This window comes from Esox lucius, chromosome 12 (genome assembly GCF_011004845.1).
Source record: "Esox lucius isolate fEsoLuc1 chromosome 12, fEsoLuc1.pri, whole genome shotgun sequence".
Taxonomy (NCBI): Eukaryota; Metazoa; Chordata; class Actinopteri; order Esociformes; family Esocidae; genus Esox; species Esox lucius.
The window spans coordinates 17915451-17928608 of record NC_047580.1 but is presented as its reverse complement, the minus strand read 5'-3'; the positions used below and the strand labels follow the sequence as shown (position 1 = coordinate 17928608).

At 39.7% G+C, this 13158-nt stretch overlaps 1 protein-coding gene across 2 annotated transcripts in view; it reads right to left on the bottom strand.

Moving 5' to 3' along the window:
- Window positions 1-11996, bottom strand: part of itpr3 (inositol 1,4,5-trisphosphate receptor, type 3) — a 34875-nt gene extending 22879 nt beyond the window's left edge. For both annotated transcript variants that reach the window (XM_010900005.5, XM_010900006.5), the window contains exons 1-4: window positions 11502-11996; window positions 3682-3752; window positions 361-482; window positions 190-276 (exon numbers count right to left, since the gene is read on the bottom strand). In XM_010900005.5, coding sequence (XP_010898307.4) covers window positions 190-276; window positions 361-482; window positions 3682-3752; window positions 11502-11593 — 372 coding nt within the window. In that variant the 5' untranslated portion in view covers window positions 11594-11996. The remainder of the gene's footprint in view (window positions 1-189; window positions 277-360; window positions 483-3681; window positions 3753-11501) is intronic.
- Between the last annotated feature and the right edge of the window lie 1162 nt (window positions 11997-13158).

Here is a 13158-nt window from a genome sequence, read left to right as displayed (position 1 = left end):
CCGTTCAGGGGGGGCGTGCAGAAACATGCAGGTATTGACTTGCTATTAGGAGACATGACAGGGTAGAATGGATTGTAAAACCACTGACTATGAGACCAGTGATACTGCAGTCTCATCAAAGCTGGGATGTCCCTCCTTTTGTCGAAGTCTGCTCACCTTAACAGGGCTGCTTGGAACTCAGACATTTACCTGAATGACAGTGCCGTACTTCACTACATCTCCGTGGACCTTCTTGTTTTCCGTCTCATTTTGTTTCTGCTCCAGATTGGAAGCGTGCTGTGGTGAATGAAAGGAAAGTTTGCATCAATGTCAGTGCATTGTATCTAACCTACGAGCATGGTCCTTGTTGGTAATTGTTACCTGTAGTTTTTGAAGTAGCACCACATCTGCAATCTTGTCCTTCTCGTGTTTGGCCTGCTTGGCTTTCCAGAACTGTTTCTGTGCAGAATAGCGGTTCATGGGACAAACTTTGAAGAGGCAGTCTGAGAAAAAACACAGTGGGTTAAAGGGTGAATGTTTGCTAGGCGACTGGTATGTTCAATGTAATGGATGTTTCTCTGTCTCCCAGACATATACTTTCTTCTTTATAGATAAAAAGTGTTTGGTTAATGCCTGACCAAGTATGTATCACTTCCACATAAAATGCACTATTTCCTTGGGAAAATGTTGCGGGTGATTTGCTCCACACCACACTATAAGAAAGAGTGGATCTGACCACTGGGTCAATATTGACTCTCCCAGTACTCAGAAGAATATCCTGCTTAAAGGACTACATTTCTGTGGATAAAGACTATTAGTGTGCTCTGCCCTGGGAGTACTGTAGTTGTGTGTTCACGGGCCTGAACGTTGTAACACCACCATAACGGCAAACATCACTGAAATGTTTGTCAACCCAAAGCAAATATTGAAACTGCCTTTTTGAGGCTTTGGGACAATGAACAGGGAATCATGCAAACAACTAATTTAATGCTATTCATAAAAAACAATTCTAATTCGACAATATGGATGGATAGATCCTCTAAATGATTACATGCGGACAATAAAACAAACTCCGCACTCATTCATTTGCTGACCGAATTATATCACATGAAACCTTTTACTGACAATAATAATCCCTGGAATTATTTCGTGAAATAAATGTCAATGTTACTTGTTTTCCATAGAATTGTAGTATACATATTTTCTTACTGTATCAGGAATTAAAACCTATTTCGTCCAAAAAATATATATGTGCATGCTTTGGATGCATACATCTGGTGCTTTTGCATATACAGCTCTGGAGAAAATTAAGAGACTACTGCATCTTTTACTTTCTTTCCCCAAAAAGTTGAAAAGGAAGGTTTTGAGTGAGGAACAGAAGGGTTCAAATTAAGAGACCACTGCAAATTAAACGCTTCTTTTCCTCACTCAAAAGCTTCCTTTTTGACTTTTTGTAAAGGAAAGAAAAAGGTGCAGAGGACTCTTAATTTTTTCCGGAGCTGTATAAATGCATTTACATATTTATGAGTTGAACAGTGTTGTAAAGACCAAAGAACATACGGCTAATTCTATTAAACCACACCCAGAAAGAGAAAATTAGTTAGGACAACATCTCAACACTTGTCAACACTCCTTTTAAGGTCAATAAGGGCTTAAGCCCTGTCTAAAGTGTCTTCATACAGGTGATACAGTCACAGCTTTCTCAGATTCAAAACCACTCTTCATCAGGGTGTAGGTCCTCTTTCCATCCCTCAGGGAACACTTGTTACCGTGATAACTGTACACTGTTTCAGTCACTCAGCACAACGCACTATGGGAGTCTACAATCACACCTGAACCAGTGTGCAATGGCAGCCTACACAAGGGAAATCAACCTAAGATAGTCCTAAGGGTGGGTCCAAAACCACTGGTTTGTGAGAGTACATCCAGGGAGTTCTGATCTTTCTTAGAGACATACACTGTACCAGACAACGTCTTAACAACTATGTCAGCCTTTCTGAACCACACCAGGAAACCACCTAGGGCTGTAGCCTCCCTTCCTTAGATCATATCGCTCCCCTGGAAAGCCAATCCGCACCCAGGTTGCAATAACTGGGGAGATACACAACCCAAAGTGACCAAAAGTGTCCACTATTCCATTCTAACATAAAAAGACTGCGGTCCCCCTGCCTGATACAATTCTGAAGTCCATACCAGCACATTCTGGTCCAACGGTCTGAGGAAATAATGCTCTGGCTATACAGACAATGCTAGGAACTCCAAGTAATCCCAAAACAGCATGACCCTTGAAACTATATTACTCAATGGTGGAACTTGTCTGCCCGCATTGTATGTCTAGTTTAAAAACCAGGAACGGTACACATTCAGTCAGTGACAGACAGCTTTTCTCTCGGGTTGTGAAACCCCACAACTAAACACAGAAAAGTAGCAATGACGTGTATGATGCCACCGAATTAGCCAGGTAAAACTCTGACTTGAAGTGGAATTTCAGGAAGTTCCTGGGATAGGGGAAAATAGCCACATGGACATATGCATCTTTCCATCTTTCTTATTGTTCAATGGGAACCACGGAGACCCACTGAATGTAACGGTGTTGGACTGTGACCAATCTGAATTTGTAGACTCAGATTTGTAGAGATAATTGGCTGGTTGACTTCCTATAGAATCCAGGTGTGGTATATTAAGCAATAAGATACATAGATACATGAGTATGCATATTCTACCTCCTTCGGTCTTAACAGACCATTTTAAATTGACAGTAGATGGAAAAGAGTCTTTAAACAAATGAATAATTAATGCAAGTGTTAAGTGGACCTTCTGGCAAGACAATTGCTCTACTTAGCACCGCCATCTTAAACTCTAATGGTCCCTTGTGTTATTTTATCCATTAATAACCAGGCTTTGGTTCCTGTTGCATTACTGTGTAATATCATACATTATTTACTACTTACTAGTAATTATTACTAAAGTACTCCCAACAGTACACACCTATGTTGTTGCCCTGGACAAATAATTCCAACTTATTGAGGGACCACCAATTAGTTGACGGGTTGAGTGAGGTGTGCCTGTCCACGGTGTAATACAGATGTCTACTGTTGGGGGTACTGGAGGGCTGGCACTGACAGCCACTTCTAGAACATTCCCATCATCACATGCATGTCTTTTTTTAAGCGGCTGTACCTTTCTGACAAAAGATACAGTATATGTCAGTTAACCTGGGGCTCTTCTGTAGTTTCTCCCCGACAACATGGCTGTTGCTACTATAAAACCATTGAATGGGAAGAAAATACAGGGCAATTCCACTCAACAGTGTGGTTGAGACTGTTCTTTTTAAACTGAGATCCGACGGTTGAACATCAATTAAAAGAAAGCAATGTTCTGAATGTTTCACTCGAGTGATGGATCAGAGGGATGTGTGAGTTTCAGACCCTATGAGAGGCCAGCCAGCGGAACATCCTCTGGCTGTTTGGTTGCATTCGGACTTGATACCGGGCAGATTGGGCAGAGAACAGTGCATTTCATCAGAGTCGTGGACATAAGGAAGCAAACAAATACAGACAACATTACATGGACAACCAGTCATGAACAAACAGGCCGGCATGCATGCACACAGGTCTACAACCCTGAGACAACAACACACGCTCACGTAAAATCGCAGGAGTTTCTCATTGCAGACTTAAAAAATAATAATACTCCTCTGACCTCTGAACTTCTTGGGGGGATTTTCCAGGTCCCCTGCAGCTGGTTCTACCACACATCGATCATCCACCAACCTGGTAAGAAACACAGCACAAAGATAAACACCATGCATTTGCACTGCAGTGCTCAGATACATTCCTTTCTGTGCTTTTTCATACCTAATTCTTCCAATCAAGGATTTAATTAAACCTGGGACACCAGGTAGGTGCAATTATCAGGTAGAAAAAAAACAATTAACACAGATGCCCAGACCTTGTAGGGTACACAACATGACAACATCTGGCACAGAAAATACCATGACACTAATTTCCCTTATATGTAGAGTAGGTTCCACTTGAAAAGCTCCAAGTCTCATTATGGTCAGACTGTAGCAGCGATTTTAGCCACTTTGAGTGCTATTGTGTGTTACACTTTAACAAAGATCATCAGATGTTCTTAAATTTTACATGTATTGCAGCGTGAAGAGTTAAAAAGTACATATAATATCACAAAAGGAAATGTTGAATTTTTTTTTTATTATTTTGGTCGATCATCTTGGATGTTGTATTATGAATGTAGCCTGAGCACTTGATTATATTACAACCTGTCCAAAAATGTAATTTATTCATATGGAATAAAATATGTTACAGTATGCCAAGGTTATTGGTTAGCCCAGTGTTTTTCAACCCTACTCCTGGAGGCACACCGCCCTGCATGTTTGAGATCTCTCTCTCTCTCTCTCTCTGCCCTCCCATACCTGATGTAGCTCATCAAGGACTTGATAATGAGCTGATCATTTGAATCAGATAGAGCAGGGAGAGATCTAAAACATGCAGGGCAGTGTGCCTCCAGGAGCAGGGTTGACACAGGGCTAGACGTAACATAGTCACTTGCAAATCTTTTGTTAAAGTCTGTTTCACATGTGTTCTGATGCTCAGTTGAAGATGCAATCGGGGAGTTTTGCAATTGTCAAATTATATTTTGAAATAGTCAAATTTTGCCTGGAAGTTTCATTTGTTGTTGATATGTTGATATGTACAGATGAAAAGGGAATACACTCCTCTCCAGTGCATATTTCCTGGATAATACTTTATGGTTGCGCGAGCAGTGTAATAACAAGCAGAACGGCTTCATTACATGACAGGACACAATATTGATCGTCACTCAACCCCAAAACCTGATCAAATCGGTGCAATGAAGCATTTACAATCTCAAATTGGAAGTAAATGGGAGGAGAGAAAATTGGGAGGGAAATTATATTAGACAAAGCAAACAAAGACATTTATTTGTACTAAATAAAAAATGGCTGGTATGTGTATAATCCAATTAAATACAACAAAGACTGCAACCATTTTTTTTTAAGTGGTGACAGCCTCAAGTTATGGGTCTGCTCGCCATTAGCAGGGACTTGGGAGTTTTTCCAGTATAAAAAAAAGAAGAAGGAAGGTAAAAATATCAAGGACAAACCTAACTCTACAATGCACTTTTTAGGGAGACAATTACACAAATGTTATGCCAAAGGCACATCAGATATTATTTCAATTCAGCTTCACTTCTAAATTAAATCTTTTAGAATAGAAAATGCACAAAATGTATAGAGATTCCCTATCCACTCTATGCTGTAATTCTCCATAGATTATGCACACAGGAAACGCCAGACTCCAATGCAGTGGATGAGTGAAAAAGATCCCTGTTTGAAAGGCCCAGCTAATTCTATATCTTGAGCATGAGTCTATATAATGATGCTACCATGCAAAGGGTAGCCTCTGGTTAGTGTCCCTATATTCCCATTTGTACATAATCATTAGGTGTTACATCAACAGAGGGTAGAGGGTGTGTTCCTTGTTTTAGAGTGCTACACCAACAGCAGTACTCGCTGCATTTGTTTGAGTAACCATTGACATTTGCTTTGCAAATGAATTACTCAGACTAAGGAATGTACGTTTATTATTTAGAGAGACACTTTCAATCTTTAATGTGATATTCACTCAATAAATTAATGCAATATTTTTATAATAAATATCACCTGGTTTACGCTTGTGGTTTACGCTTGTGGTTTTCAGGTCTGTGACATCCATATCTGGATTATTTTGTTAATTATACTGCATTTTTCTCAGCAAATAAGCAGCAAATAACAACGATTCTATCAAAATAGTTTATGCATCATGCTTTGTTTTCTCACTACAAGCATTATGTGGTATATATTAAGCCACACTTTGTTCTGATGTCAAGCATGTACATTTTTGCTAAATACTAAATATGAGTGAGTTTTTAGTCCTTTTATCATTATATGGCTTCTACGCCATTGATAAATACTGAACTTTATTCAGACAGCTGTTCAAAATAATTCCCAGGCCTGATATGTTTTCAGACAGTAAAATGTGTTTCCCGGCTTTGAGAGAGAAATTGACGTGTGTAAGCTGGCGCTCCCTTGTTGTGACAGGAGGCAGACATATTTTAATTTAGGCAAAGAAGGGATTGCTTGTGGCTACGATCACATTTTGATTTTTGAGCCAGACTTGTGGAGTCCTTGTTCCTCGTGTTCCGTGCTCCTTCCTACCCATCCATCCCAGAATAACCCCATTAGAAGGAATAATTTGTTTCACCATAGATGACAATTCAATTAAACATTGACAACATATTGTCGCAAATATGACTCAGCCAGACAGGTATAGTGTACTAGCCTACTTTAAGCAGTGTGAAGAAAGTGTAGGTAAGGGGTGGCCTCATAAAACTCTGTTTGAACAGGTATCAAAAGCCAAAACCTGGAATGGTATCAATATCTGAGGCTGACTGGACAGGGCTGGGCACGGCGGAACAGGCGAGCCTGAGGCCAGAACAGAGGGCACTAATCCAGACCACATACAATACTGCTCGATCTCCTGCAGCTACTGGGGAAACCACAGGAAGCACTATGAATAGAAAGTCATTAAGTCCAAAGTGACACACGTACCATTCTACTGGAAATCTCCAAAGTACATACTGGCATAATTTCCTGTTTCTACAGTAGACCATTCAGGCAAAAGGTCAAGTAGGGGTGAGATGGGGAGAGATGGTGTTCATGGGGTGAGATCAGGGGGTGGTGTCCGAAGTAAGGGAGAGATCGGGGAAGTGGTTGTAGTAGGGGGAGATGGCTGTAGTAGGGGTGAAATGGGAGGAGGTGCCTGTAGTAGGTGTAAGATGGGGGTGGTGTCAGTAGTAGGGGTGAGGTTGGAGGTGTTGTCTGTAGTAGGGGTGAGATGGGGGGGTCTGTAGTAAGAGTGAGATGGGGTGGTGTCTGTAGTAAGGGTGAGATGGGGGGGTCTGTAGTAAGAGTGAAATGGGGTGGTGTCTGTAGTAGGGGTGAGATGGGGTGGTGTCTGTAGTAGGGGTGAGATGGGGTGGTGTCTGTAGTAGGGGTGAGATGGGGTGGTGTCTGTAGTAAGGGTGAGATGGGGTGGTGTCTGTAGTAGGGGTGAGATGGGGGGGTCTGTAGTAAGAGTGAAATGGGGTGGTGTCTGTAGTAAGGGTGAGATGGGGGTGGTGTCTGTAGTAAGGGTGAGATGGGGGGGTCTGTAGTAAGAGTGAAATGGGGTGGTGTCTGTAGTAGGGGTGAGATGGGGGTGGTGTCTGTATTAGGGGTGAGATAGGGGTGTTGTCAGTAGTAGGGGTGAGGTTGGAGATGGTGTCTGTAGTAAGGGTGAGATGGGGCTGGTGTCTTTAGTAAGGGTGAGATGGGGTTTGGTGTCTTTAGTAAGGGTGAGATGGGAGTGGGGTCTGTAGTAGGGGTGAGGTTGGAGGTTGTGTCTGTAGTAAGGGTGAGATGGGGTGATGGGGCAAGGTGGGCAAAATTATGTGGCCCATAGAGAACACTGAGAATGTCTACACTACAAAGTGAGACACCCCAATTATTAATAATTTTTTTGTCCCCAACCTGAACATGAAGAGTAGCACTAGTGTTGTCAGCTTTTTCTTCCACTTGATTATTTGGAACATGAAGTAAAACAAACACTGGGCAGCCATTTTAGATGATAATGCATTGCGATGGTTATGACATTGCCTCAAAAAGAAGATGCTAAAGGGCAAAGTGGGATACAGAATGGGTATTTAAGTCTCTCTCAAAAGGTTGATATATTTTGGTTTCACAAGTGCACTATGATACAAAATCATGTCAAAAGACACTTAATGTTTTAGTAATGTTGATTTATTTTAATATTCCATATTTGATATAAAAGAAGGCATTCAAGAAGGCATTCAAAGGTGTAGATCAAGGTCATAGTTTTCAATAGCTGGTTTTGATTTTATATTAACTATTTATTTAGTGTGTATTTATATTTATTTACTTATGTGAACTATAATTAGTTGTTAATTTTTTTGTATTTGGCTTTTCTCTTTTTTTTGGCGCATTCAATACGCAAGCTTCCGTGAATGTTTACTGTCTCCCCTTCCCTCAAATTAGTCTTACCTGTCTGTTTCTTAACTTACTATTTTAGCGATATTATCTAGCTCTGCCTCATATTTCTGAACAGCTAAAATTTAAATCATGCATTTCTGTAAACAAACGGTAGAAAAATTAATAAAAAAGGGGAGTTTATCACAACTTAATACTCCACACACTCCAACATGTGGCAGGCTACAACTAAATTCTCTATTTTAACTTATAACAGTGGGCTATTACATACTTTATTATAACACAAACAGGCAGTCTTTCTAGGCATGCAATCTAGGCAGCAAATCCAACACATACAAGACAAACAGGCATATACAGTAGCTAATCAAATCATGAGCAAAGATGGATTCTTGAAGGGAGTGGGAGAGTTAGAAGCACAGCACATAGCTAAGTCAAAACCACACAGCCCTTACAGCTCCATATGTTACCCGGCTATTTTCACTGATACCATGGTACTACTATGGAACTTCCACTTATAGCATGGTGTAGTCTCAACCATGAATATGTACCATATAGTGGTACTTTCACGCTCTATTTTTAACAGTATTTATCTGCTAGGGTTGAAACCATAGTTCCATAGAAGTAACATGATCTATATTTAATGGTATTGCCATGGTACATTTTAGTAAGAGAAACAATAAACACATGCACATAACATGACCTCCTCATGTACAAAATCTTGAAGGTCAATAGTGCCTGCAGATCTGACTTGCTGCGGATGTGGCCTTGTAGTATATTCTGTCAAAACTTTATTTCGGGACCTTTCCAAAACTTCTACACATGTGCAGATTATGTTCAACAATGTGCAATACTAGGCTAAAAACACTGGCTTGCATGTTGCTCAAAACTTGAATAAGTATCATTCACAATTCAGTGCAGGGCTATTTTTGTCTTACAATAATGTTATGCTAGTGGAAAAGACAAAAAGGTGCCTTAAAATGTGCCTGGGAGGCCCTGCAACTTCGCTGAAGTTAAAGCAACTCAACCCACTCTTCTGAACCAGCCAATCACATATCAAATTTTCCACTAACTTATAAGCTTCTTTGATGGTTTGTTATGACAAGGCAGCAGTCAGGCAGCCACTTGCCTAGTGGCATCTAACTAGTAACCAAAAGGTTGTCAGATTGCATCCCAAGCTGGCAAGTGGAAAACTTTTCATTTGGTCCCTGAACTTAGCAGTTACTCAAGATCCATATATCACAATGGATGAGTGCCTGCTAAATTTCAAAAATGTAAAATGTTTTCTTTTAAATCAAATTAGCCAAATTTGCATAGCTAGCTGTACACTCACCTAAAGGATTATTAGGAACACCATACTAATATTGTGTTTGGCCCCCTTTCGCCTTCAGAACTGCCTTCATTCTACATGGCATTGATTCAACAAGGTGCTGAAAGCATTCTTTAGAAATGTTGGCCCATATTGATAGGATAGCATCTTGCAGTTGATGGAGATTTGCACATCCAGGGCACGAAGCTCCCGTTCCACCACATCCCAAAGATGCTCTATTGGGTTGAGATCTGGTGACTGTGGGGGCCATTTCAGTACAGTGAACTCATTGTCATGTTCAAGAAACCAATTTGAAATGATTCGAGCTTTGTGACATGGTGCATTATCCTGCTGGAAGTAGCCATCAGAGGATGGGTACATGGTGGTCATAAAGGGATGGACATGGTCAGAAACAATGCTCAGGTAGGCCGTGGCATTTCAACGATGCCCAATTGGCACTAAGGGGCCTAAAGTGTGCCAAGAAAACATCCCCCACACCATTACACCACCACCACCAGCCTGCACAGTGGTAACAAGGCATTATGGATTATATCTTGTAGGTGTTATGTTGTGCTATTATATTTAGTTCTGTTACATAACATAAAATATTGTAATAATTACATAATAATGATATGGATTAAGCTTTGATTGATTTAATAAACTCGCCAGAGTAGCCTGTTCTCTAGAGCAGAGGATAAACACATGGACCGAAAGTGATCCACACATGCACAGAAGCTTTGGGAAACTCCAGATCCTTTCCTTGAAGACTAAAGATTATTTTTGAAACATTGTACTTGGGACACCATTTTAAATGAGAACTGGGTTTATATCAAAAATCTATGTGTCATTACATTCCTAAGCAGTAGATGTAGATTGAGATCAAAATATGGATACCTACAAACAAAGGTATGCCACAGTAATAATGTCAGATAATCAATTATTTGAAAATCCATTACATCTCATATTATAGGGCAAACATTTAGGCATCTAGTGACACCGATTGTTGATTTCTAGCAGCTACAGTTGAAACAGTCAATGGATTTAATTTAATGGGTTTCTTGGGAACCACCCTAAAACAATTTCCAAGAAATTACATGATACATAATAAAATGAAAACTAAACTAAACATTATACACAATTTTCATACTGTGAAAACTTTTTGACCCTGGGGTGGAATTGGTCCTATACGTGAAAAATATATTAGGAAAATATATACACCATGTAAGCACTTCCAGTCACATAGAAAGGTCAGTGTTAAACCAAGGTCTACAGGATACGGTGTCTTCAGTTTTAACAAAGAAATGTCTCTGACTGCTGAGACAATGCTATATATTTAAACGTACACACCATATGGTATAATGAACCTAATGTATCAATTACAGCACAGTGCAACTAAAAATTATGCTACACTGACACACTTTATTTTTTAATACACTTCACTGAGCTCTCTGAGCACAAGGACTTCACTAGAACGCAGATACGACTTGACTATCCAGACATCATTCACAATGCGTGTGGAACGAAACTCCATGTCCCACTTTAGCCATACTGAGACTGGGTAACTTGTCATCAGCTGATGAAATATTCTAGGGTCACCCAGAGAGATATTAAATCTCAGAAGCTTAATAACTATTTGACATGACTGAAACTATAAAAATAGCTTACTGTGCTGAGTAGATATTAACTAAACAAATAGCATACAGGAAGCCTCGATCATGCATTAAAGTGGGGTTCTCTCTCCAAACTCATCACGCAGAGCGCAAGACTTTTCAAGTGTCAAGGAGAGTAAATGCGGACTTCAATTAAACCCATGTTGTAGTATTTAGGCAGTAGCTTTATTTCCAATGGTCAAATAAACTTAACCGAATGTTCTGGTCATGGTTAGCCAGAACATAGGCTAGAACCACCAAGGCTAGACCTTTCCAATATGCTTTCGGTATAGAATCACACGTTTTTGGAATTAATATTGTAAACTAAGTGACGGGGTGCAAACGGCAAGAGCGTCTTTGAATTAATCTCAAACTTCGAAGTTGGAGTCAACACAGCGCATGATGCTTCCCGGTATGCAGACGTGAAGGTCGGACATAATTTGTTTTCAGTAAACGATTGTAAACTTGTATTTAAGTGTATGCAGGGATGAAAACTTACCCAAGTGTACTTATGAAGCCATTGACAGAGCCCTCTGCGTAAAGGGAAACAATATCCCCAATGTGCAAAAAGCTGGACATTGAATCCGACATATTTTGTGTTCTTCCCGTTGACAATAATCTACTGAAATACAAACTTTCTCCACTTCTGTTCTCCACTTGACTGTAGCAACTTGGAGAGCTACGCGTATCTGATGTTGCTCTTCCTCATACAGTGAGGGGTAAGATCCCTCAATCGAACTACTGAAGTTGAAATGTTGTAATGCATGGACACAATGTAGCTCGTTCAAATAACTGTTTTATATGTTCTTTAAAATTCAATTCAAACCCGAAAATCTGCATTAATAACCCATCGTAAATCAAAACAGAGAAAGTCCAAATGTGTCAGCAAAGTCCTCATGTTGACACGGCACCTGAAGACCGAACACATTGGAACCAGGAAGTGTGTGATAACTCTGCTAGTGCAGTAGCCTGCTCTGACAGTGCAGTAGCCTGCTCTGACCGTTCTGACACTGTAGATAAGAAAGTACAAGAGAAAGATCCACACACCCTTTCATACCCTCTCTTCTCTACATACAATGAAAATTAGTAAATGTTTTAGGCTACAGCGCAGTGTCAACATTCAAGTTTTAATTAACTGAATATGATTAGGCCTATCTGATCATAAGGAGTATAGAGTCATAACAATTAAATTATGTAAAGTGTCAATAAACCTGGAAATGTGGCCATATACATGAATAAATAATAATTATGAGATAAAGCACATCTTGATTGAGTTTACTATGAAAACAATCTACAAGTTCAGAAGATCCCTGCTTAACTATTTAATCCCTGAAAGTGATGTAAAGACATTCTTGCCTGATGACTAAAACGGAATCTGCTATGTTCCCATAATGTTTCAGTCCAAGTTTAGTCTTCAAAACAGCATATTAACCACAAGTCTCAAACTAACTTTTGTGATAGTATTTGATGAATGATTGGGTCATGGTGTCTTATTCTTTGTAAGGAGGTCACAGATCTACTGTTAAATTAAGTTCCAATCTCCCGACCCATATCAGATGGCATTACTTTTTGAAATGTAATAAATGTTTGTTGTCTCCTGAGTAATGACCCATTTTCTTTCTTTAAATTACTACTGAGAAAGGCAGAGCATGTTTAACTAGGGAACCATGTTGTAATGTGATCAACATTTTGTTGTGATTATAATACTATTTCAAGAAAATTCTATTTTAAAGCAATGGTTAGAAGGGCAAATAAAATTACAACTGCAACAATAACACATATAGAACATATATAATATGTGTGTGTGTGTGTGTGTGTGTTGTTTCAAACAGGTCAAAATACCCATTAAGAATAGCAAACACAATTCAGTGTAAAATGTTCACCCAACAACTGCTTAAAATGCGAAATTTACAATGGTCTCCAACTTCAGGTGTTCCTGAATAGAATTCAAAGACAGAGGGGCGTGGTAGGTAACTGAAGTGTAACTTGGGCCCGAGGCGTCTAAAGTACAAGCCCTTCCTGTGCCCGTATGTGGCAGTTCTCTTCAAATGTGAGTTATATAGGAAGTTTCTATATAAGTAATAAAACACAGTGCTGCATGGTAGAATGTATCCAGACCTTTTAAAACAGATGCTGAAACGTGCATGTACAGTGTG